This window comes from Nothoprocta perdicaria, unplaced genomic scaffold, assembly GCF_003342845.1.
Source record: "Nothoprocta perdicaria isolate Ctin4 unplaced genomic scaffold, notPer1 scaffold_11, whole genome shotgun sequence".
Lineage (NCBI taxonomy): Eukaryota > Metazoa > Chordata > Aves > Tinamiformes > Tinamidae > Nothoprocta > Nothoprocta perdicaria.
Genome location: NW_020454205.1, coordinates 2,500,169 through 2,526,523, shown reverse-complemented (window position 1 = coordinate 2,526,523; position 26,355 = coordinate 2,500,169). Strand labels below are relative to the sequence as shown.

At 39.8% G+C, this 26,355-nt stretch overlaps 1 protein-coding gene across 1 annotated transcript in view; it reads right to left on the bottom strand.

Moving 5' to 3' along the window:
- The window catches only part of SPATS2L (spermatogenesis associated serine rich 2 like), a 46,797-nt gene extending 20,492 nt beyond the window's left edge, over nt 1–26,305 (bottom strand). Inside the window, exons 1-7 of the mRNA XM_026048186.1 lie at nt 26,248–26,305; nt 13,741–13,802; nt 7,959–8,067; nt 4,838–4,887; nt 3,775–4,015; nt 666–866; nt 130–265 (exon numbers count right to left, since the gene is read on the bottom strand). Coding sequence (XP_025903971.1) covers nt 130–265; nt 666–866; nt 3,775–4,015; nt 4,838–4,887; nt 7,959–8,067; nt 13,741–13,779 — 776 coding nt within the window. The 5' untranslated portion in view covers nt 13,780–13,802; nt 26,248–26,305. The remainder of the gene's footprint in view (nt 1–129; nt 266–665; nt 867–3,774; nt 4,016–4,837; nt 4,888–7,958; nt 8,068–13,740; nt 13,803–26,247) is intronic.
- Nucleotides 26,306–26,355: the final 50 nt, after the last annotated feature.

Sequence of the window (26,355 nt, the reverse complement as noted above, 5' to 3'; positions counted from 1 at the left end):
TTTTTTTTTTGTGGAAAACAAGTGCTGCAAACAGGATGTAAATGGACTTCCCCTCCTGCTGCCAGTGGCCTGCATTCACCCCTCATTTCTCAGGCTGTATTGTTGAATATCTCAAGCTGATTTACCTACCAGCTGTGTAATTCTGCAAATGCAGCTTTGATCTTCTTCACCGAATTATCCACTTCCTCTTTGATCATCATGCGGTATCTGGTTAGAGAAACAGTGCAGCGCTGCAAATCCTTCAATGATTTTTCAATGTTTGGTCCTAAAATGGAAAATAAAAATAACGCAAAAGTCAGAAAGCTGATTTTAGCTATTCTAAATGAGGGAGAGGGAATACTTAAAAAGACTTGTTCACATTAAGCTGAAGTTCTATCTTCTCAAAACCCACAAGCCAAATTTTTTCACAGTTTTTCTATGGYGCTTCTCATTTTATGAACATGCATGTTCAAATTCATTCTCCAAATCAAAGAATTCACGATTCATTTTAAATTTCACTTTAAATCAATCACAGATTACCCTGCTCAATTTCTTTATGCTAAATACAATTCTACTCTCACTTTTTCTAGCACGTCGGTTCCTCCTTAGGTATATTCACCTTTCTGGAGGCATCAGCTGTCTGACCACCTCTCTACACAATGGCTGAATGAAGAGATTTTCTTTACCTCTTTTTTTAACCGAATCATCTGGCTTTATTTCAAGGTGGGCTGTAGAGTTGGGTGATTTAACTGAGGAAGTTTTTGACTTTGGCCTGCCTGAGTTACACTGAAGTTGAGCTGATGACTGAGGAGGCTCGCACTGATCCACTCCATTTATTGACTTTGGGGTTAATTCTGTGGATATTCTCTGCTGTTCTTGTCCTTTGTCTGAAAGAAAACAAAGTTGGAAAGCAGGGAGTTACAAGTTTYGGAAAGATTTGATGCCTTGTGGTTGAATCTGAATGACTTGATRTTTATACACTGGAAAAGTAGTTTTGCCTCTCGCTGGCACACATTCTGCAAGAAGTTTGAAAGCAGTGTCAGAACAGAAATAAAAATATTTTGGAGTTTTAATACCAATCTGAACACATCTATATTTTAACAGCCTAAAAAGAAAAGGTTTTTCTATCCTGGTATGGTAAAAATATCTCATTGCACAGACAATGCATCCATCACTTGAAATCTTTGCTTGTTTATGGGAGGATAGAACTAGAGAGAGGAAGATTGCTATGAAAAGAAAGAGATTTTAACRTTTGTTAAAAAAATACGACACAAACAGTGAACATTTAATCAGTATTAAAAATGTTTATTAAACATTCCTAGCAGAAAGATTTACCCTGTTTGACTACGTAGAGCTAAATCAAAAGAAGCTGTTAAGGGAGAGTAAAGAGGAAATAAAGCAATGTAAAAGATTAAGCTCCTTTCTTCCAACGGGATTCACGGAGATGTCAGCATCACCAGACAAATGGCCAAGAAAYGGTTACAAAGGCTGAACTGTAAGACCAGCTATTGGTAAGGAAAAATACGTAGAAAAGGTTTTGTTGTGTTCACCCGTTTTTCTAATCCCTGTATTCCCTTTGGCAAATGAACAATAGGTTGTTCTGAAGATGCTGTTTGTGCATCACTGATTCTACACGGTGCCTGTGTCAGTTTAACAGCTAGATGATAGCTCTCAAATTGCACTTAATGCTGCTGGGATGGAGGGATTGCACCTGGGCTGCTCCAGGAAGTCAGGGAGCAACCTGCGAGTGCCCTGCCTGGCCTCTAGGATGGGCGTACGGTAAATTTTGCTGTTTCCATTGCAAGCACACAAGGCCAGAGGAACAAAGAGGAGCATTAGTGCCCACATTTCTAGAAGATAGCACATAGAGCAAAAATAAGAGAATGCAGAATGCTGAAAACATTTCACTTCAGGCTGGCCTCATTGACTCACTCTTGACAGATGGTTAGAAACACACCATCTAGCTACTGAGCTATATAGAGAGGCCAGGACACCTAAATCCCCATACCAAATCCTTTGACATATGTTCTTAAAGTGCAAAACTGGTATTTACTGCATTTAATTAGCTGCTTTGGGACCCAACAAGACAAATGAAAATCTTTCTTTTTCCTCAAAAAGAATATCTGGAACAACAATGATACTTCTAGAAGTTCTTTTATCACCTTCTGTCTGCAATATACTTCAAAAGTTTTTTTTCCTAAATGTTGGAAAAAACTGTCTCAAGCTAAAATCATTCAGATGTTATCAAATCCTTCAAACTTCCTACACACACACACACGAAACAAACTTTTAGAAAAAGCAGGAACAAAGCAGCATCTGATTTGTATCTGGCTTTACCTGACCCCTGCACCTGCAACAAGGTGGTCAGGCAGCTTTAAGCGTCTTTTCAAGGTGTTTATGCTACTTCTTTAGCAAAACCTGTGTTGCTGAGAGCCCTAAGAAGGTTAAGCTGTTGATGGCATACACTCTATTACCCCTTAGAAAACACTTCCTTCATGTGAAAAACTTGGCCTTTATTAATGCATAGATCCAGCTTGAGGAAACACAAAAAGCACCACCAAACCTAACGTGACAGCTTGACATATATATGTACTACATAATATCGAAGAATACATGAATATTTAAATTTTTCAGCATGAGTGATAAGAATGCTTTCAACATTATGGAAATGCAGGGTTTTTTTGGCTTCTAGCATATTCTGTACATAACTGGGAATCTTTGTACCCTCTGCAAGGGTGGGAAGAATATCACTGCTCCTCTGTCAGGATGGTARAAAACCTGATTCTTAGAACTAAATTTCTTAAGAAAATAATTCTGCTGTTTAGCTGCTGTGTTTCCTGAGCAGCCAGACATTGGCATACTATCAAAGTTCCCCAAAAGCAAYGGAGGATATTTCATGGGAAGTGTATTATTTTTTTATTTTGTCTTTTTCTTAAAGTAGTCTTATGTACTGCTTAAAACACAAGAAGAAAATATTAACATAACAGCAGTAATCAAGGGCTGACTGAGGTTTGAAATGTGAAGAACTGAAAAATCATTATCAGTATGGACAGCAATTAAAAATAAATATGAATTTCATGAAAAGATACACGAGGACAAAAGCTTGGTCAGAGTTCCTCGCTCAGAGAATCCATATATTCTGTGATGCTACTGTAATTGCAAGTCTGTACCTACTAGAACTGCAATGAGGAGGAGTGTTATCATCCCTCAGAGCTTTGGGAGCAGTACCTGGACTCGAACAGAAACATATATGTACCCAGAGGCTGCCTCTCCCCAACAATCCTTCCCGTTAGGGAAGCCAAGGGAGAGCTGTTGCCAGTGGCTTATTCAGAGATTACAAGACAAACAAATGGGAGAAGTCAACACTAGGCAATAAGACATCACATAACATGCCACAAAGCCATGCTGCTCAGACCCCTTGGCCCCCGTTGGGGGATTTTACCACTCCTGMACTGCACTCCAACGAAGCTCTACCTCTGCTCTTTTCTGTATTTGTACCTGTAATGTTCTACATCATCAGGGCCTCTCTAGTTAGCTTGATCCTTTCCTTCCCTTTTTCCACCCCCATCCTCAGCTTGGAAGAGCTGTTCAAGAAAACTGTGCCTAGACATTCATCTACTTATAGGGCTTTCTGAAATAGCCATGTACATTGTGTAAGCATCTTAATTTTTCTTCTCTCCACTCCCACCTCCTTCCTCTTTTTTCTTTTTAATTCTACTTTATGGTCGTAGAAATGCCAAGATCTTTATAAATGTGAACTTAGCTCTTATCAGCAAAAAATACAGATACACTGACCTGTGATTTCTGGACAGACAGGTGTTGACTGTACAAATGCYGAGCTTCTGTTTTCAAGACTGGTGACTTCCAACTTTTCATTGCTAGAATTACTGCAGCAGTTGTCCTTATAGCGCCCATTCACATGGCAGCYGTGTGTTCCCTGGGGCTCCTGAGACGCCTTCTCTGGTCCAGCGTTCTTATCTTTAGGATCTTTATTGGCCTGGAGCTGTTTAGATTTGCTTCTTTTTCTCCTGTTGTTCTGAACAGATATATAACACAAGAACAGAGAGATTACTCAGTGCAGGCCATATCAATTTAAAATATAATTAGTGAATTGTCGATACTCTTTAGTTTTGCAAAATGCCATAAAAGCAACATTTCTTATAATGAAGTTTCTAGGCCACTCTGTACTACATAACACCTTGTATCTGTTCAGCTGACTGTACATAAACGGCCTCAAATAAAATCTGAAGACTCAAACTGGTCTTCTCCTTTCTTTCATACAGAATATTTACATTTCAGAATGGTAATGGAGTCTGTGCTAAAAGGCTGTTCAAAAAAGTTCACGATCATCTTGGCCAAGTAATTACTAACCATGAAAGGTTGGGATATAAACAGCATAAAAATAATACCCCAGATATCTACTGAAAGTGTCTGACTTGACAGTGCCCCTAATAGATTCTTCCTATGCATAGATTAGCCCTATGGCAGCAAAAGCTCTTACTGCTGTAAGCAGCTGGGACTAGCCAGGACTCAACTGGATGCATATTAAATGTTTCTGCAGTGTCCGAGTGCTGCTTTGAGATTCATTGTGTACTTGCCCAAAGTCTGCACATCTCTCCCTCCCCACTGCTGCACATTGTCCTAGAAATTCCCTCAGGTACCACGCTAGACAGACAGTAACAAGAGTACAAGATTAAAAATCACACACACATTGGCTTTCAGGGCTTCTGCATAGAGGTGTGGATCAAGTTACTTATGCAGCAAATGCAGAMAAAGCACAGGAAAATAATAGTCCTAGACTGCTAGGGACAGCTGGTAAGTGGTCTTAATGCTTTGATTCTCAACAGCAAGTCCTTACCTTCTTTTTCCCTGTCATATTCCATTCTTTTAGAACCTGAATTGCACTACCTAAAAGGAATAAATAAATAAATAAATAAATAAGGTTAAGCACAAAGGTTAAAAAAGCTTAAGAAAAGGTTAAGCACATTAAGCACAAAAACTTCTAATGTGTGTATAAATGTATCTGATAGTTAGTTAGATACATACATACACACCCCAACCAAAAGTTACATTATCTTTTGGCAGCACCATGTTTCAAAATGGAGAAATAAATCTACACGTTTGCTGCCCATTTCACTCTACAATGATGAACCTAAGTGATTTCACATGACAACTTTATTGATCACTTTCGCAGCAGTATCCCACACTTTGGAGTTGGCTGGTGGTRTCTTAGCTTTACTCTTCCTAACTTCTGCGTGAGTACTATGCACAGCGAGGGTTATTCCAGGTATTTCTCACATCCAAATCAAAGTTGTCTGCTACGGGAAATGCGTTCTCTGAGCAAGTCCCGAAGTCCTTTACCCAACCCATCAAAATATTTTATTAAAAACATCCACAAAGCAGCCTAGACTGACCTCCTGTATCTGTTTGAATAGGTAAATGCTAATACAGTAATTTTAACAGCTTTTCTTTTTTTTTTTTAAACTCAAATTTTATCCATAACAGAGGCAGTAATTATGGACCACTCTAGATGCAAAGCAAGAAAGGCACTGATGTCAGAGAAATGAATTTGGGCATCCTTAGCCGTTCCTTGAATTCAGCATGCAGTAATTCTGTCTGAGAGAAGTATTAAATTGAAGCCTTTTTCACACAGCAGGRCTTCCTGCATTTCTTGACAGTGAGGGTGACAGAGCACTGGAACAGGCTGCCCAGAGAGGTTGGGGAATCTCCTTCTCTAGGCATATTCAAGACCTGCTTGGACACAATCCTGTGCCATGTGCTGTAGGTGACCCTGCATGTGCAGGGGCTTAGACTAGATGATCTCTCGAGGTCCCTTGCGACCTTAAGGGTTCTATGACTCTGTGATTCCCCTATGCTTTTCATCACAGGCAGCACGTTCTCTGCAACTTTGTGATGCTTCCACCTTCGCAATGTTGTGCCTCTCATGAATAGATACTTTTAAGTGCTATACTCATGCTACTTACAATGGCATCTGAATAGACACACTTCTGTCCTGCCCTCAGTTCACTCCAGTAGCATTTAATAACCCAGCTTTTGTCTTTAAAATAAGGGTACTTTGTTTCAGGATGGTGACAAATACTGGCTGGTTTCAAATCCTCACTTTCAGAGACTATTTAAAGACTACTTAGGACTACTTAATAAAAGGCACAATGATCATAAACTGGCTCAGTTCAAATGAAGCCCATTTGAAGCCAGGCTACACCAGCTACTTTTTCTTCAAAGCTTTGCTTTGCATTTGTAAGATTTGCTCTGGAACTCTGTCTTTTCCTCATAGCAGAAGATGGCACACGGCTACAAAGTCCTTTCCCCCCACTGTCCCGAGGTTCTCCTCAATGCTGAACGCACAGGAGAATTTTTTTTGCTCGGGGATTTCATTTGGSCTGAGAGATCAGTGCCTTTTGTCTTCCATGCACAAACCCACAGCCAAGCACAGGATGAACAGGAGCAGTGGGTGAAGAGAAGAGACCAGGTAGGACAAGTGTCACAACGAGTGGCACTGCTGCATGAAGCTGCATGAGATCAACCATGCAATTTGGTAGAGGAGAAAGGCTACGTCTACCACTGTACCAACGTACCAAGGCCAGGCTGGAAGAATGCCTGAAGCCCWGACACTTCTGGGCTTTATGCTTTGGATAAAACACAAGGTAGTGACAACCATCCCAAGCTAGAAGAAAACTAGGACAGAGAAACAGGAGGCAGCTGGTCCGCTCCAACCTAGTAGCTTCGCTGCTGGCTCCTGCTCAGTTAATTTTCTCTGCTGGGAACTGTAAGCAGCTTGAGAAATGCTCTGAAATGGTGGAACAAGTGCTTTGTGGAGCCAAGAGCAGCTTTGAGCTTCTGTAACATCTTAAGGTTTCTTTTTAACAATGCAGAAGGTGCTTGTGACATTTGAGGAGGGCAGGAGAATAGCGGGAATAATGGGACTTCTCACACAATTATGGGAGATATCACACATTTGTGCACAAAATCAGTAATAGTGACTTAAGACAAAATAAACTAAACTAAATGAACATACTGAACGCAGCAACCCTCCGTTTTCCAGGACATATACAACAGGAAAACAACATTGCTGCAATTAGGTGTAATCCATGTATCGCATTTTCCTCATTGAATGGGCATACATATATTCTAACATCAATAAACCTATCAGAATAAATAGCTCAATAAAATTGGCCYGTGTCTGCAGATGTCTGAATAAAGAAGCACCATAATGAGTTGATTGAAAAACCCCAATGTATTTGTAAACACAGTCCAGTTTGCTTACATTTCTTTTTACGTATCACTGTAATTTGCCATACATGATGATGCTTCTTGTGTGATTCATTTCAGTGAGTTATTTCCAAACAAAGAAATCAAAATAAAACATTCAAAATTCTTGCCACTCTATGTTCATCGAAAAAGCATTGGTTAAATACAAGTGACCTTTCCTAAGGATGGTCTCATGATGCAAAATGCAAAGCCAGATACAGACTTAGAGAGATTCAAATATCGATAGAATCTTAGTTTTGCTGTTACAGTTATCAAGGCCATTTGCAAAATTCAGACAGAGGTTTGAATGCCAACATATGCATCGAGTTCAAGGGTTTAGTAGCTTAGCTATCTGCTTCAGAACTAGCTRCAATTTTTATTAGTTATTTTCTCTTCAAGAACAAATCTTATTCTGACAACTCTGGAGTATTAGCTTTCATGCAGAATAGATAAGGAAGGTATTCTATGCATCAATAATGGCAACAAAACTGGCAAAGTTAGAGAGCAGATAAATAGCCAAGCCAAGCTTACACTGTGAAGAAGCAAAGACCCAGACAGAAGTTATAAAAAACCAGCAGTCAAAGTGTTACAATCACCTAAATTTTAACTGAACAACAGAATACATTTCAAGACACTAAAGACAATGAATACATTTATACCTAATGAAATATATACTTCAGGCTTTAGGGACAAAGGTACACTGTACTCACCGTCCATAAAAGCTTGAACAGCTTTGTCTACATTGTTGTCAAATTGCTGCAACACCAGAACTATCTCATTATTGCTTTTGTTTGGAACAACTGATCGGATTGCATTGATCTGGAAGGAAAATAATATACAAGTTGATCACATTCCCTAAAATAAAAATGTTATTTCTATACAAACAACACACGTTTATATAAATATATATATAATATATATGTTCTGTTTACAGGAATACAACAGGGTATCTGTAGAAAATAATACCATGCCTCCTTAGTTGACCAATGCAAGCAACAAGCAATTACTTCTAGAGACCAAACTGGAGAACTGCTAACCAGTCAGCCTGGAGCCAAATCCTACCCTCAGTCACACCTGGAAAATTGGTTTAACTAAACTGACAAAGTTTGTCCCTATGCTTCTTTCCTAAATGTGTCTATGCCTCCCTGCTGTCGTGTGACTCAGCAAGCCACATCTTCAGCAAGAACGTACAGGGTGTGCAGCTACTTTAGCAAGGYAAGATCTTGCTACATCAAGGTTTTAATGTGACTGCTGGTCTTCTAACAGCTGGAAAAGGGGTCACAGGCTAGGAGAAAAAAGTCCAAGTAGCTGGTCTGCAGAATTTGAATTTATCTTCCAAATATGTGTGACCAGGAAGCAAGCCTTTAAAAAAAAGAAAAAGAAAAAGAAAAAAAAAAAAAGAAAAAAAAAGATATAGTAAGTCACACATTTCCTTCTGGAAATTCTCCTACTGGATGAGGTGCTATATCCATAAAAGAGCTGGCACTCCAGGCTTAACTTTCATAGCATAGTATTCACCATTGCTGTTTTCTCTTCAGTATCTGCTTATTTTAAGCACAGTTTTCCTAATGGAATCATGTAGATACTTTACTTTATTGTGCCCGTGTAACATAACTGAAGCTAAATAAAACTAAACAAAACTCCAGGCTTATACCATTTTAATACCATTTTAATAATTTTTGATACCCCGTACTATTACTCAGTTAAATGTGACTTAGAAAGACAAACTTAACACTGTCACTACTCCAAAAAGATAAKATGATTCAGTGCCAGAATTAGTCTAGTAGTTCTGAAGCAGCTTTCTGAGCTGCTTGCAAGAGCCACGTTAAGTCCCTACTCTAAGGGCTCTCTCTCTTGCTGCGTAAGGAAGTACACTGACTTTGGCACAAAACCTCTGCTCCACAAGTCCTCCTTCTCTTTGCTTTGTCACATTTGCCCTCAGCACATTTCAGGGAGCAGAGACAGCTTTGGACAATTCAGGGCCCAACCATAAATTAGAGGGGCTGAAAAGYAGGAGCTAGAGTGACATTTGAGAGTCACACTGCTTTCCTGATTCCCCAAGGCCCATTCCAAAGTACCTTCCAGCCCCARGTGTATGTTCCCCCTTAAGGCTGCACAAGGCTTGCCCACAAGCTRGGTCTTCAGCCCAACTGCTGGTTCTTGGAGCCTCTGCTACCCACATTGAACTTCCAGGTGGGGAATTTAGGCAAGCTAGGTAGCCAATTGCACTGCTGAAGGCCAGGGTTGCCACATCTATCCAGAAAGTGTTTGACTGCTCAAGCTTCTCTCTCYAGCTGCTCCACGTGTATGGGGAACAGGGGGAAGTGATGAGTATTTCTGTGTACACCTTTTAAGTGAAAGCCCCTCCACATCAACAGGGTGTGCAGACAAAAATCTTAGAGAGAGTTTTATTTGTTCCCTGACTGCAGGGACAGACAAGCTATTTACTGATAAGGCCGTGTCAAGTACGAATGGAACTGGCTCCGTAACGCTAAAAGTTGGCAGGCACAGCAGGGCCATAGCAGGCCACAAGCTGCAGCCCCTTTCATGTTCCTGTTGGTAGCTGCTGACACTTTCACCATATGGATTACATCTTCCTATTCTCACAAAAACCTCCCTTCTTCTTTCACAATCACATGGATCATCTCCTTGCTCAGAATTGAGTAACCTCCTTACGGCAACTGCAGCAATTGCTTACAGGAAAATCTATAAAAGAAAATATTTAGTATATTCTATCCATCTTTAAACTTAAGCATGGGAGTTTCATGTGGTTTCTAGGCCTTTCTTTGCTATGAAAAGTACAGAGACCTCAAGAAGTATCTGGAAACAACAAAGTGAGGCCAAGACCATAGGATGGAGCAGGCAGCTTACCACACACTGCAGTCTGGAAGCTTCTTAAAAATGTTAAGAGGAGTTCTTAGAAACATCTGCATGGTGGAGAACACTCCAAACAAGAACTCACACCAGGCACTTTGCTTTTTAGGCTACAGAATCGACTGAATATGTTCTATTGGTATTGCATGGGCTTTGATTATTATCAAATTCTTGATTAACATAAAATTCAAATTAAAGGCAAAACTTTGCTTCATTAATACTCAAAATAAATACAAAAAGGGTACGGGAATATACTAGAGGTAGATCTAATCCGAAAAACCCCAACATGTTCTTATGGAAGAAAAATTGCAAATACGGAGAAAAGATATCCACAGGATGAACACAGTGGATAGAATCCTRTTTTAGTTAGACTACATAAAAGTCAATATAGGGAACATATATGTATTAAATAACTCTACTATGCAACTGCCAAAGAAGCTACAGCACCTCTCTGCTGACAGTTATACAAAATATGCCTTTGCTTATCTTTCCCTTTAAACAATAAAAGGTCACTCTTTTTTCCTCGAGACATTCACAATTTCAACTTGCTACTTGAATGCAGTAACATATCTGGAATACAGAGCCCTGATCTTGAAAGCAACTGCCAYCAAGATCAAACACAGAACCTCCTTTAAAACTGACCATGATTCAGAGTACTCCATAAGTGTATATCTAATTTCTATAAACCTAAATGCTCTCCTGGATAAGGATAAAATTAATTCATACTTAAAAGTTTTTAATAAAAGATTTTTAACTCCTTTTCTGAGCTTCTGGCTAGCTTTAAATGCTTGCTTAAGTTGTGCTGAAGCCAGTGCAACCTGAGCCAGGCTTTCAGGTGGCATCTCATCAGGACCAAAACTTCAGCTGTCATAAGGTCACTTTTGTTTAGTCTCCTCTGAACTCACACCCTCAACTCGGACATTGCTGAGGACCTCCCAGAAGCTGTATCAAAACACATTATAATGTCTCCTCAGGCAAGCGGCTCCTATAGCAAAATAAAATCCCTGAAGTGTGATTAAGTGTACTTTATTTTTTTTTGTGAGGATCACTCTTCAACTTCTTTGCAGTCTCACTTAGGAAAGATTTAAGGTTCTCTCTAAAAAAGCATTCATCAATGAGCTACCTCTGAGGAGTGTTGAATGCAGGAGTTAAGGACACCACTCATGATCTCCATTCACTTAGAGTCTTTATGAGCATCTATCTCCAAGGATTTCCCTGACAAATGAAGCTTGAAAAAAAATACAAAGTTTGAGTAAACTATGAAATCAAACTTGTGACAGCAGGTCACCTACTCCGCACAAAAAAACAAGCTGATATGTGTATTCATTTTGGTCCTTTAGGCCCTCAAAACACTTTCAAATAGTTTCCAGGCAACTCTAAGAACACCAAATCAATTGCTGCCTCTTTGCTGCTCTACTCCATCTGCTCCCCCTTGGCATCATCCTCAAAGAGGATGTTTCTAGTAAGTAACATACCCAGGGTTCAAATAATTTGTTTACCTTTTCCTGACATAGTGACAAATTAAACTTTCTCTGAAAACTCACAGCTGTTCTGAACCCCCTGAACACAGCTGGTCTAATTCCCTTGAAATAAGTTGTTATTACTATGGTGACTTACTTATCTAGAAATACTTATCATGCTTGCTTATGCTCACTTAGGAACACTAACCAACCAGCTGATGACTGCTTTGGTTTCAGATCATACCAAAGCCAGCACTGATCAGAAACACTACCTTGACTAATCTCAATCCCAATGCCACTTGGTATTAAGCACTGAGCTCAAAAAATTTTCTCTCAGGAGCTAAATTCACTTTAGAAGTATGGTTATGGGCAAATACAGGTGTCTCGGGGCATATTTGAAATGATAATGAAACGAAAAAGTAAACTCTTCAGGAGAACTTCAATAAGACTTTACCCCAACAGAATCCCCAAGAAGAGGATTTTCATCTGAATATATTGTGAATTCCAACTGACACAAGACTGTTCTAGATACAGCATTTCTAGATACACAATAAAAACAAAGACAGGTCCAACAGTTATGTCCCAAATGTTGAAAGATTCCTGACAGTCAGATCCAATTCCTTAGGACCAAACCAAAATGATATCCTAGAGCTGAACAGATATGCAGCGGATATCCTAGAGCTGAACAGATATGCTGCTCACTCTGCTCTTTGTTAAACTGGAAGATTAACTATTGCAGGAGATGTGGTTTGCCATTTTTGTTTCTTATTTACTTAGCAGATGTCATCATTCAGAACTTCAGCACCTCTTCTGCTGATGTATGTGGCTGATGCTAAAATAGCTCCATTACTATTATGAAACTGGTTTGGAATTCATCCAATGAGATTGGCCCATTTTAGTCCTTAGTTAGTGTAGTCATACAACTTGAATTACCCACAACTCTGTCTTTAACAGTACTGGTGCTAGAAAACAAGCCCTCAAACACACTGTGCTCTGAGACAATCAGTGAGAGGCACAGAAGCGAGGATAACTAAAGACACAGATGGAAAAGGAAGATTACAACAATGGTCAGAGAGAGGAGGTTATTATGAGAGAGAGAGAGAAAACCCCATGGTAAAAGTTCTTCCTGCACTGCCTACGTGGACTTGTAACGCTTGCTGCTGCTGAAAGGCAGGGCTTGTGGTTTTCCAGAAAATTTGTGGGTTATCTGCATGGAAAATATGCTATTCTGAACATCCCTAGCTCCTCACATGAGCATCACAGCTGCAGAAACATCCATTAGGCTTCTTAGGCCAACATCTGTACAAATCTCTCAGGGAAAAAAAAAAAAAAAGATGTAAAATAGAAGGTACAACCTACTGACTTTATAWACTATTTCAGCTGAAATGCTCAGAATGAATTACACAAATATCAGAGTACCACAGTAGCAGTCTCATGACTCACTGAGCATAGAGTCTTACAGACCTTGTGTGCCAACACCCTAACTTTGGTCAGTAATGACTTTTTTCTACCTCAGCCTTGCACCCCCTTAAAAACAGTGGAGGGGGAGGGGATGTGAGGTGGCACCCCCAGTGCTGCAGCACCTCAGGTATAAATGGCCTGCAGAAGGGAGAGCTCTCTGTGCTTTAGGCTCTTCAGTGCTCTTCAAAAGCTGGGGAGGCTCTAACACTAGCCAAGATACAAAGTGGACCTGCTCATGCACACAGAAAGCAGTAAAAAGCAGAGCTRCTTAGAAAGGAAAAAATACTTGTTCAACTTTTAAAGGCCCTGCAATTTTACAGTTTGCCTAAGTATCATGGGTATAATATTGTCTGTTTGAAAAATGATTTTCAAAGGGATACATTTTTTCTAAGGCTACATTTCACATGGCAGCAACCATCACAAAGTCTCTTTCTTCATAGTTTCAGTATGCATAGGAAGCACAAGAAAGTAAGAGAAGTCTAAATGGCAAAAATATCTGCTTGCAGAATAGTAAAATACGATTTTCATCAGCTGAGATTAATACTCCAGTACTACAAATATGTGCCTATGTGCTTAACTTTATGTGCACAGTCCATTTATATTTAGCTTAGTTATGTAAGCAGAGTTTGAAGGAACAAAGATGAAATGCGTATGCAAACATCATTTGGGTTTGCACTGTCTTGTTACTTGAGCCTACCTTTTCTTTGATGTTTGCAGGAGAACTGGTTTCTGCCATCTCTCTTCTGATAAGAATATTGTCTGTGAAAAGAGGAAAAAAAAAGGATCAATGTGCAGTTTTTAATTCTGACCTCTTRAAGTGCTACACCGATAAGGACTAACACATGTGCTTACAAGCAGACATTAGAGAAACATGAAAAGCACAAGATAGGAACAGGTCTTACGTTTTCCTACACAACAGTGCCTAACGTTGTCAAAAAATCAGAACAGCCCGATCCCATGCCCTCTGCAGATTAGTTCTAACAAACATACTTTTGTAAAAAGCTTCCTCACATTTCTCCCAGCCACATCTCTTGGATCCTGTTCATTATTACTTGGTATCCTTCAGGCTTTAAAAGTGAGGAATATCTAGCTGACCTCAACAGCTCCTGCTTTCTCATCCAGGCGCAATCTGAATTTTGACCAGATTTTTTTCTCTGAAGATCCAGTCCTAAAAAGCAGCTAAAAGTGCAAGGGGGGTAGAGCGAATAACTGCTGCTTGGCTGGTATTTCCAAAGCCAAATGAGCGGATTTAGCCATGCAGCTCCTATTGGAAGCCGACAGAGTCCGTACAGTTAAATCTCCAAGTCTGCTTTGAAAACCTGGGCACATGAATGGAATTTGCATGAGATTAAGAAACTTTGCTATATGCTTTTGTTTACACATAACTGGAAATAGAGAGACACTGTATCACATGACGAAGAGTTAAACTAGAGAATCCAGCTGCCTGATCCTGTTTCCAACAAAGCCAAACAGGCTCAAAACTGCACTTTTTTTTTCTCCTTAATTTAATCACACAGACTTAATCAAATGGAAGAAAAACTCAGCTCGCTCACTCGATTTCTTTACTACACACTGAAAGGTCAGTAGTAAAGAAATGAGAATGAAAACTTTGTTCGTTATAACTTTTGAACTAGAAACACTTGCTCTTTTCTCCTTCCTGAACTCTTTGCAATATTTTCTGATATATGGGAGATTCCCTCAGTTATTCTAAATCTCTCTTAATACACCTAAACAATTCTCTCTCAAACTCCTGCTTTGAAAAACAGCACTTGAGTGGAATTCAAATTCCAGAAATTAAAAGCTATTGCCAGAGTATTCACTGCTGGCATTGCTACTCTTTTCCGTATGCATCTGTTTTCTGCATAAGACAACTAAATTCCAGGAAACACATTTTCAAATACAACACAACTTTGTGCAGCCCAGACTAAATCAAGGATGAAAGGACTCAAGCGAGCTTGTCAAACCCACCCAAGGGCTAACAGCAGAGTTGCAAAATGTTTGGAGAGAACAGGCAAGAAGATCACATGAAATATGAGGTCAGGACAATCCTAATTCCAACATTTAATGTGTTCAACAACTGAAGTGTTGAGAAATTACTGCTGTTCGTAGGCCCAGAAGGCTTCTTGTCTTTTGCTCTATTTCTTGTACCACATGGGCAGAAGACATGAGATCACATCAAGGCCATCAAATGTCCCTCACAGACAGCAAAACCTACCTCCAAAATGATGCCCTGACTGCCTTTCCCCTAGCAACATCCAACCCGTGCTGGACTGAAACCTTTATTTTTATTTTTAATAGATAGTCATATGTTAAGGAATGGTTATTTGACCAGATCACTACTATCTAGGAGCTTTTGCAATGCTAAAGACTACGTAATGGAAGCTTGTCACCTTATATACTGACTGAAATACATTCAACATTTAAATTGATCCATATCTTATCTAAAAATCTTCAGGGAAAAAACATTTTTGAGGAAATGAACCAGCACACGCCACAGAAACCTAGTACCATCAGAATTATAACCAAGTCTCTTCTCGTCCTATAAACTTGTTGATCCACAAAATGAACAAACAAAAAAYCCCAAAACAAAAACAAACATAATAAACACAGACAGACACACACCACAAAGGGATGAAAAAAAATTTGTCAACTCTAATTTTCAGGTTTGGCCTTTTTTTTTTTTTAAACCAAAAATTTAGAATTGCACCTTGTATCAGGCAAATCAGTCGTATGAACTGCTTCCCCTCTCTTAAAGCAATCAGAATTTCTCTACTTATGCTACTTCACAGATATTAGCCAAATAATGCTTCTAATTTAAATTCGCTAATTAAACCATACTACAACACTTAACCAAATTTGCTCTTTGTAGCAACGCTCTGATTTAATTTAAAATCAGACATCAAAACTTCACATAGCACCTTGCCAGATTTGATTTGCATCTCTCCTGCRGTATATGCCAGGTATTACTACGATTAGTCTCTTCCAGCTGATTCAGCTGGCCTGCAACCACGAGATGTTTCAAGATGACTTGGAAAACCTCTCAAAACTGGCAACCTCACTTCAGAGCAACTCACCAAACAGACTCATTCTTCTCCATCTCAAACTTTTTATTACCATCTCAGACTCTTTATTATTAAGGCATAAGGCATATTACAGCTGCCTGCTGTCAAAATGAAGATGCTAAGGTATTTGTTGTTCACCTTCTCCAAGGGGACATAATTGAAACAACTTGCATAAAACACTTGCTCATCTATGGAATTCAGTCCAACACTGCCCGTTACATAAGTGAAACACAAATGATAAGTGAAAAGCAAAATGTCAGTATAGCAATAGTGTAAAAGACCTTTTGCAAAGAGTTTTCTGYAGAGGCTAAGATTTCTGTTTAAGATAACACAAGGGCACAATTTGTGATGCACAAAACATTGCACGAAAGATTCTCAGCTTCAAYGTCAGCTTAAATGCTTTGCCTCTCCATCCATGTCTCTTGCCTGTATTTGTTCTTTTCAAATATCACTGCATATCATACCAAGAGGACATTAAAAAGGAATGAAAGAATTAAAAGAAATACYATAATTTCTGCTCGTAATTTTGACAACTACACGCAGGTTAAAGCTAATGCCAGGCTGGTCTAGGGTACCAACGTGCTCACCTGTCACAGCCTTAAACGTGTGGCTGCTTGCCCAGCCTTTATGACAGTTTTCCTTCTCTGTCTTCAGGCAGTGATAAAATCCCAGGGCCGCTGGGCTCAGCCTCCAAAGAACTCCTGCCACCTTTGAACTGGTGCCACTTTCTGCAGTGTGTGGCTCWCAGAGCATTTCCAGCTAGACAGGCCTTGTGGTAAAGCTGCCAAAGTCTTCATCTCGTGCAGCATTTTGCATGGGTGGCATTGCTGGCATCTCAAACGGCAGACACTCATGGGACCAAGACCGTGCCTTGGCCTGCTGCAAAACCTGGCAATTATCACCTGGTAGCATTTAAACATCAGCCTTCGGAATTGCATCAGAAAGAAGAAACATCCTGTCCAGTCAAAGATTTTCCTCTATAAATACAGAGGAAGGGAAAAACTGAAGCTTAGGGAAGAGCAAATGYTGCCTGGCAGCTGTGATCTGTGAAAGCTCTACTGGAGCGCAGCAGACGGTGACAGCCACTGCACTGCACGATGCCACTGCTGATAAACTCACCAGCTCTCCTGTGTGTGATTATAAACACTCGGGGTGCAGTCACTGAGGAAACTTTCACTCCTAACAGAGCAACAGAGTTCACAATTTTGTCCCTCAAATATGTTCATAAGGTAGAACAACGAAGGACTGTGAAATACATATACTTAATGATCRTTTACTCATTTCCAAGTAATTCAGTCAAAATCTCTCTGCTAGGAAAAGGACATGCAAGGTACAGGGGAACAAAGCAGTCAGYACTTCAGAACCAGCTCCAAAGCAATCACAACTTGAGAGCCAAATTCAAATCTAAGATTTGGATACTAGAAACATAATGAGATGGCAGCAGCCCGCAGTACATTCTTAGCTTCTGCATACCAACTCTCTCTACTAAATTCCATTTCATTTTTAAATGGGATTACTATCTATCCCACGTGTATTATATTACAACATCTTGCCTGTAGCTTTCCATATGCCTGAGGTGAAGACAAACCCAGCAGAATCGGAGACACATGTCCTTCATTCCACRCTTGGCTTTCACAGATGCTATCTTATAGAGATTGTCCAAGAGAGCCACAGATGACTGCTGGGACCAACATAACTGAATGCATCAGAAAATACAGTATTTTTGAGTCATAAGTACTGAAAGGAGTGGAAGAGAGTGTGACCTCAAAAGTCAAATATTTCAAACAGGAATTATTCCAGCGTTCACTACGATGTTATTTAAATAACAATGAAAAATTTTGCCTCTCAGGTTAAGGGCCAAACATTAGTGTGTGTGTGTGTGTGTGTGTGTCTGATATTTGCAAATGCTTGGTGCCCCAGAATAAAATGCTTGATGGCACAAATCAGAGACCTATCTCCACTCATTTAAAATTCAAAAGCTTTTGTTCCCAAATCAAATTCTGTTGTGCCCAAAGCTCTTACATCATGGTTGTGAAATGATTTCAGATAGCATGAGACCTAGACACTCGTCTTTGCTATCTCTAGATAATAATTTTTTGTTTGCTGTAATGCTGTGTTTTAAGATAAACAYAGTAATTAAAAAATAAATGCATAAGCATAACCAGTGTCAGGAGCATCCAGGACACATTTAACAAGCGCCCTCCCAGCTGCCCTTTAAGCTTTCTGTATCATTCCAAAGGCACACATCCAGTGAAACAGCGTAAAGTGTAATTAATACAGAGCCACTGATTTTCCAGTATTGTCTTACACTTTTCTAAAGGGTCAGAGCCAGAAATTGTATACACACTATCCTTTTTTATTTCCCGGTTTTACATGACTTTGAGATCAACCTGGTAGGTGCCACTGAATAAGATAAATGGTATCCAGGGTCYTCAATATCCTTTCATTTAAATATAATTCTTTTATTTGTAGATAAAATGAATACTTATTTAAAAAACTATACAAGTGCAGACACACACATACATGTCTCAGAGACATTAAAGCCTTACAGGCTGCTTGAAAATGAACGTCCAAAGTTGGAGAGTACACAAGGTACATCAGGAACTCAGTTACATTATTAACATCACAAAATCAATATCTGAGAAAACTATAAAACATTATAAAACTATAAGCAGCAGAGAGGAGAGAGTAAGATATGAGCGGGAGGCCAGGCCTTAGCACCCAAGTAAACTCATAAAATACTCACTCTATTGCAGAAAACCGAGTTAGGCATTTGCTAAATAATGGATACTAAAAGAATGGCTAACCCTGGAAGTCTTAAGAACACATTCTAGTCAGTCAGTCATAGTTCAGTGGGTAAAAAAAATAGTCATCACACTATATAATTTTTTTTGAATAAAGCACAATTACTTTAAAAATAAATCACATTTAACAATGGAAAACACCTCTCAAAGCACATATAGCACTATAGYGTTTACTGAACAAAAGCTGGGAATTCAAATCCTAAAAAACACAGAAATTTCTGAAATACAGTCTTTGCTACATAGTACTGGGCTTTTCTAAATAAGGATATTGACACAATCGTCTGATTCTGTAAATCTGGAAGCTCTTTCCTAACGAACAACCAAGCGATTTTGGAGCAACCTTTGAAATTTCCTCCCACCTCTTTACCAATACTGAGTAATAGACAGCCCTTAGATAACAGTCAAGAAAAGTCAGGGCTGTTTGCAGCAGAGCAGCAGGAATCTGAAGCAATCGGCTCCCCCTTGGATTCTTTCCACTTTGCACTAGTGTATCTGCACTCGTTATTCATTTGGGTTCSGATTTTTGCTTGCCTCCCATTAGCTATCAAGCATAAGCACTGAAAGGACGTGGGTAACGGAAGGTGATGGTGCTTCCCCATGCTCTCATGACCTACGTCACCTTCCAGGGAGGTAGAAGAAACAGTCACCAATGGAGCTGACAAACTACATCATATTGGAAAGCTATGATAAACCAAAAAGAAAAAAAAAAAAAAAAAGGAAAAAAAAAGCTAAACTGCAATAAGCCTGGAAGTCTACTAACAGTTTGTGTTTGTTTCAAAGCAGGAAAGTATCAATCTATTGAAATCAGAACTTTTTCAAAGACTGGGGAGTCCATCCTATTTAACCAAAGTGAAACAACTCAAATGAAAAAGAAAATTCATCCCTGGCCTCCAATGAGAAGGAAATATCTCCGGCATGCAGATGCTGAAGAACAAGTGCCTCCCCTATAGCAGTTTCTTGCCCTCTAGAGGTGCTTTAACAGCTGGGCCTTTCTCAGAAGTAGGGAGGAGAAGGGGAGTTTCTCTATTTTTTTCATCTTACTCTCAAAACACATCAAATTAAACAGCTTCCTAGAATCAGCCAAGAGCCAGTAAAAGCATTTCCCCACTCTGGGAAGGCTCAGACTCCCCACTGGAGTCTCAGTGCCACTCCATCAATACCACAGTGGTCAGTGACTGCTCAGGATGAAGTACCAACCCAAGGGGCTCTTGGTGCTGTCCCTTTAGGGACTGTGCCCCATGGCTCACTGTCACTTCAGGGACTGTTCCTGTCGTGCAAGAGTCACAGGTGGGTCATGCTGCTGCGCTCCTCATGTTGCTGAGCCGCTTTCTGCTGGCTGCCATCCTAGAGGAGCATCTGAGGAACGCAGCTCTGATTCAACATAAACTGAAGGTGTCTGAAGTTCCTGGCATTACTATGTACATCACTAGGAAAGCCAAGTACAGTTCAGAACTGCTGGATCCAGCTACATGGACAAGAAATATGGTCCTCTCTGCTACACAGGAAGGAGCAATGGGAGATTTGGAAAGRGTATTTCCCTTAGTATTTCAGAAAGAATAAGACTGAGAAAATTCACTTTCCACAGCAGCGTTTGCCAGAGTCTTGCTCTTCCTCAAGTGTCTGAAGTAATCCTGCCAAACATGCTGATAAAGAGCAGGGACACATTAAAATATAATTATGAAAATACATAATTTTGGCAAACTGCTTGCAAAACCCCAAAAAGTTAATTTTCAGTTTCAACCAACAGGGCATTATCTTTTAGGTTGTTCTTGGCAGGTGCTCAAGCCATTGAAAGTCATTTACAGKGGCTCTGATTATAGCTTAGAATGGCATGCCAAGAGGCGGCGYATACGAATGTTTCTGCAGTTGCCCAAAAAGGGGCTGCTAGAAGAAGGTGATATGGGAATGATAATGCCAAATTATCTAATGCAACAGGGTATTTTGCCTCAATCACAGTGGCTTCTCTACCAAGTAAGAGCAGAGAGGCAATAGTGAATGTCAGGGAAGGGGTAAAATTTACACTTGTTTTAGATACTCAATAATATAATTAYCAAAATACATGAAGTTAAGCTTGATGCATTAACCGCTACCAGAGCATTATAGTAAATTCCTATAAATCTCAGAATAAATCATAAACTCAAGGAAGACCTAGAGATACTCACCTTYGTTGCCTTTTTTCTATTAATGTTGAGGGTCTGCACTGCCTTTCCTTCTCTGTGCAGTACACATCTCTTTTTTGGGAAGRAAAGAACTTTAAAAAAAAATCTGAAAGTACTCCCTGGGGTAAAATAGGTTGGATGAATACTGATAAAGCCAGATACTCATCTAGAGGCAGGAAAGTCCAAAGTCTGATGCAGCTAGGCSTCAGGTGACTCAAATGTATTCAAAGAATACGTAAATATATTTCAAGAGTTGGGGAGATTATCCATATGCTTAAAGGTAAGTACGTACTCAATTTAAATGTGCTAGAGTAGTTTAGTAGTTTAAACCTTGCAAAACTGAGCAGTGAAGTTAAAAGCAGCCTTTCATTTTCTGAGTCACCCATATAGGTTCTTGCAAACAGATGCAAGTTTTCTCTTTTAAGTGAAATAGATACATATATTAAGGAAAACACAGAACATTTCCTAGGCATTCCACTATTAAAATGATCTGATGTACACTCATGCTAAACAGATGCAGGTTCACTACTGTTCCAAAGCTAACAATATCCACAGAGTCACAAAATAACACCGAATCCCTAAATTTAAAACAAATGCTGGCCTTCGTCTCCTCCCTGCTCCGCCATCCTCAAGGAAAACCTTGAACTGATTTCCTGTCTTAACAAAAGGTATTCCTGGAAACAGCAACAATAAAGCATTAAACAAGCTAATCTATAATTACTTATTGTTTAGTCCTTCAACCCATTTGCTCTTACACATTAAAATAAATTGTTATTACAATATTTACTGACTTCAACCTGCGCTTTACAGAAGCAAAACAGAAACCATATATCCTCTGTAGCAGCAAGAGCCACTACCCGGGCTCTGCTGTTCACTGGTGCAGGGAAGCATAAGGTGGATTTAGCCCCTCACCAAATTACAGCCTTCTTGCCTGAGCAATGACAATCCCAAAGACTAGTCATAGAAATGGGCATGACRTGAGGACAGTAGATGGATTGATTTTATTCAAAAGGTAAAAAGAAGATGTTTTGTTCCTCCTTTGAGAAAGGCTTCAAGGAAAATAGAGGGATGTTTTCTTCTGAAAGTATTTTTCTCCCAGACAGGTAAAACCAGTTATGCTGCACAACACTGAAATATAAATGCAAATGCATTTCTCAGCTCGGCTGGGTTTGTCCAGTCAGGGGAGGTGATCTTTGGCATGCCACAGTCCTCCAGCTCATAAACACTGCAGCACATTACRAGACCTTTACTTTGCACTCAGTAAGAAGCAATATTTGAACAACTCTTTGTAGGAGAAGTTAACACACTGTTTGTTCCACAGACTCTAGAATAAGGGCCTGAAGTTAAGCTCCAGCAATGTCCTACATATTGAAAAGGTCAGTGTACTAGAGTAACCATAACAACATTTCCTGGGCACCAAATATGGATACTAGCACTTTCCAGACAAGAAATGCATGAAAAAGCAGGTTTTGTATGAGGGCTTCACAACCACCCTACTTGCTAAACCTCCATTCCCATCTGTGTTTATTAGGATCTTTAGGACAGCATGTAAAAGCTCCCATGTACTGTATATAAGGGTGGTCAGGAAACTGTGCCAGTTCACAGTTTGCATGCTAAGCAATCTCAGTCTTCAGCTTCTCTAGCCATTCTGAAAGCAGTAGGAACTGACAGACAATAAATAGAACTGGCTGGGGATTTCCCAATCAAAAAAGATTTTTGTTTGGGAAAAATATTTTTTAAAGTTATTTCATCGCAACTTAAACACTTCTCAGAAAGCTCTGCTGAACAAAGCTTCTCCAAAAAGCAAGCTGAATTCCCTATGGGCCAGTTATCCTTCGCCACAGAGGCCAAATCATGACAAAACATGGGATTAGTTAAGTTCAGCTTGTAAAAAAAAACTGGTTAGTCAGGAAACAACTGACCCCTGTGCTGACTTGTCAAGTAGGGCTCTGTATCAGTCATATCTTTCCCTCTTCTATCTGGGGGCACCTCAAGTAAATGCAAAGGAGATTCTTAAGCACCTGATCTTTGAACATTTAAGAGTATTTTCTATTAAATCCTACATAAAACTGGTACCTTCATTGACAAAGAGCAATCACAGTAGTTATTCTGACAGACTTCTCTCTGTAGCAAAGCCACAGCAGTCAGAACTGCCATAAATTCACACCCCTATTTTAGCTACGTACTAAAACTTGCAGCATTGGCCTCGCAGATGTGAAGTGCAATTACATCCTGCATTTAACATGTGGCTCTACTGCTGGCATCCACAGATCCCAGGATGTTGGCTGAAGAGAAGGTGGCTTTGTAGTTGCTCAATATTTCCTCCCCAATAATGAAAAAATAAGACCCATGTATGAGAAGCAATTTAATTGATCAACATTAGCTTCTGCTTCATTAGCTATCTTCCTTAAACATGCAGAGTTTCCAACAGTACTGACAACATAAAAGGGAYAACATAAAGTTCCCTAAAGCTGAATGTTATCCATCACACATTTTCCAACAATTCTGCTCACTTGCTGAGACCAGACRGTCTAGCCACCTTGCCTGCAATCAGAGCATAGCAAACAAACAGTGTTTTGGCTCTTTTCCCTCTTCAACTGTCTGACCTGTGCAGTTAGAGGTAAGATACAAAGAGCCACTACCTTATCGCCACATACACCCTGCTTTTGAGCAGGGCACAAACTACAACCTTTGTGCTTCATTTGAGCAGAACACACACTCCATCACACTGCCTTCAGCGAAGGTGTTTGCTCCTCAGCCCCACAGGATAGAGGTACCCACTTTAGCATTGGATCCTGAGCTGGAAAATTAAGAACTGAGGCACAAAACTCCTAGCACATTTTTTCAAATACTACCTTTCCTGAAGTCCTGAAAAGACTGCATTCACTGGACTAAACTAAGTCAGGTTGACTCACAGCATCTGAGGATGAAAGGCAGCACTGAGTCTCATTCAAGACTGTCAACACACAGAGACGTATGTCCTGAACACTCCTCCTCTGAGGCCTCTCAATGTACCCAGAAGAGTCAGGCTCTGAAAGAAAATATACAAAATAAAGTCTATCCTACCTCAAGGACAATGTTTAACTGGAAGAAACGTAGAGTAGTAGTTCTTCCATTTTAAGATTAAGAACTTGATGTGGGTGCCATAAGAATAGTAGGTGTCTTGGAAGGACTTGGGAAACTGGAAAAGAATTGTTATTGAGAAAGATGAGGAAATGCCTGAAGGTTGAACTGGGAGCAGTACATCTAAGTATCCCACTACGAGACTGAGAATAGAGCACTGCTTGCAGCCTGACATCAGTTAAAACTGCAATCCAACTTTTAACATGYAGAAACAATTGCAACAGATTGGTAAAATCCATGAGTCAAAAGAAGCCTCTAGTAGAAGTGTCTCAGACGGGAGCAAAATGCTCATCACAGCCCTCACTGCGGCAAGACAKAATAGGACTTCCTGTTCTTCTGATGCTGATTGTGAAGATGGTTCAGTCTCCCCCTATATACTAGATAACTGCACAACTTGTGTGTATACAGCAGGAGATTGCATTATTATAACTCAGCCCCACTGCAAAGCACCAAGTCTTTACTCAGAGTTGTACAAACCCTGTTACTATGTGCCCTTTCACACATCAGTCCCTTTAATCCCAATGACAACCAGCACAAGGTTTCCTGCAAGGACAGTCCTTTATCAATCTATGGACTCTACTGACCTACCTAATACTGGCCACTTAGGGACACGAGACAGTTCACAAATTTAGCCCTTAGCTAACCAGCCAGCAAGATCTTCCCTATTTTCAGAGGCACAAACTATTATTCTGACACAGAAGACCAAGTACAGCTGACAAATTACCATTGTTTCACTGAGAAGGTTGAAAGCCAGCACCGCTCTTCTGAAAAATTCCTGTGCTATGTAACATGCCTGATGAGTGCTTCCAAGGATCCTGCACTCTAGGCAGGCCATCTGCTTCTGACAGCTCAAGGTCTGGTCAAAAACCAACTGGAGGATTCATTTAGTTGTAGTAAATAGRGGTCATAGTCAGACAAGCGATATTTCATCACATTCTTGGCACACTGTATCTGCAGATGTGTAAGAATCACTTTGGGCATCTGCATCTTTGGTTCTTTGAGGAAGCTACACAGTTCATAGCTACTGAATTTAAAGTGTTAAACTAGAAATTAACCCTATATTGTTTCAGATGTCTAAAGTTACAAATAAACAGCCTTAAGGACCTTTGAAAAATGGCCATCTCTGTTACAACTATACAAAAGAATGTGTTCATTAGCCCTCTACTAGGGATAGCAGCAGGCTGCAGCCTGTGTTTGCTAATATGTATGTTTGGCAGAGAGAGACTGGCTACTTTTATATGCAACAGCAAAAAAAAGTCTTGATAATGTTTATACTACTGTTTTTTTTCCAAAACGAAGTAACTAAAGCCACTGCATTCAGGCCACTTCAGACTATGATGATTAAAAAGACCCACTTTCTTAGCATTTTACTTCACTGCCACATCTAATTGATTTTTCTATCAGTCTATAGATATTTCCATTTCCATTAGCCCACCTCTGAACACCACCTTGGACTCTACTCTGCAGAAGATGATCTCAGAATATCTGGTCACCACAATTTTCAGTTGCAATACACAATTCGCACAATCAAAAAAAGATGGGGGGGTGGGGGTACACAGTAGGACCGTATAGTAAGAGCTGATTAAATTTATGACACAGAAGCTAAAACAAGGAAGTTTATCCAGAGTGGTGAAATTTGCGGTCCACAGGCAAGATACAAATCAAAGCCATATTCAAGGTGTTCAAATAGGCTGTGCTACTATGGTGAAAGAAGCCCCTCAAGTTCCTGACTTGTTGCACTGCTGGAACATATTTGAAAAAAGCAGAAGTACCTTCACAATTAGTATCCACCACACACGTGCACAATGTGAAAGGAAGTAGTTATCCACTAACCCCTTGTGTCTTCATAAAAAGTCAAAGTAAGGCATTTAGAAAGAACTACTTTTTCAATTGATGCATTTGTCATTTTTTCCTGTAGTCACTGTAGCACTTGACATCGTGATCGGCTTTTGCAAGACAGCTCAGTAACGACAAACTCAGTTGTAAAAGAGTTTCCAAGCTTGCTTGGTCACATGTAAATCATATAATGGTTTATAAAGAGAAATATAAAAGTTACCTCACCACTGTGAATGACTCCAGTTTCTATTCTTATTTTTCTATTCTCTCCAAAAGGCTGTATCTCCTGCAAAGACAACTGGAAGTGAGAAAAACTGCTATTAGTCAC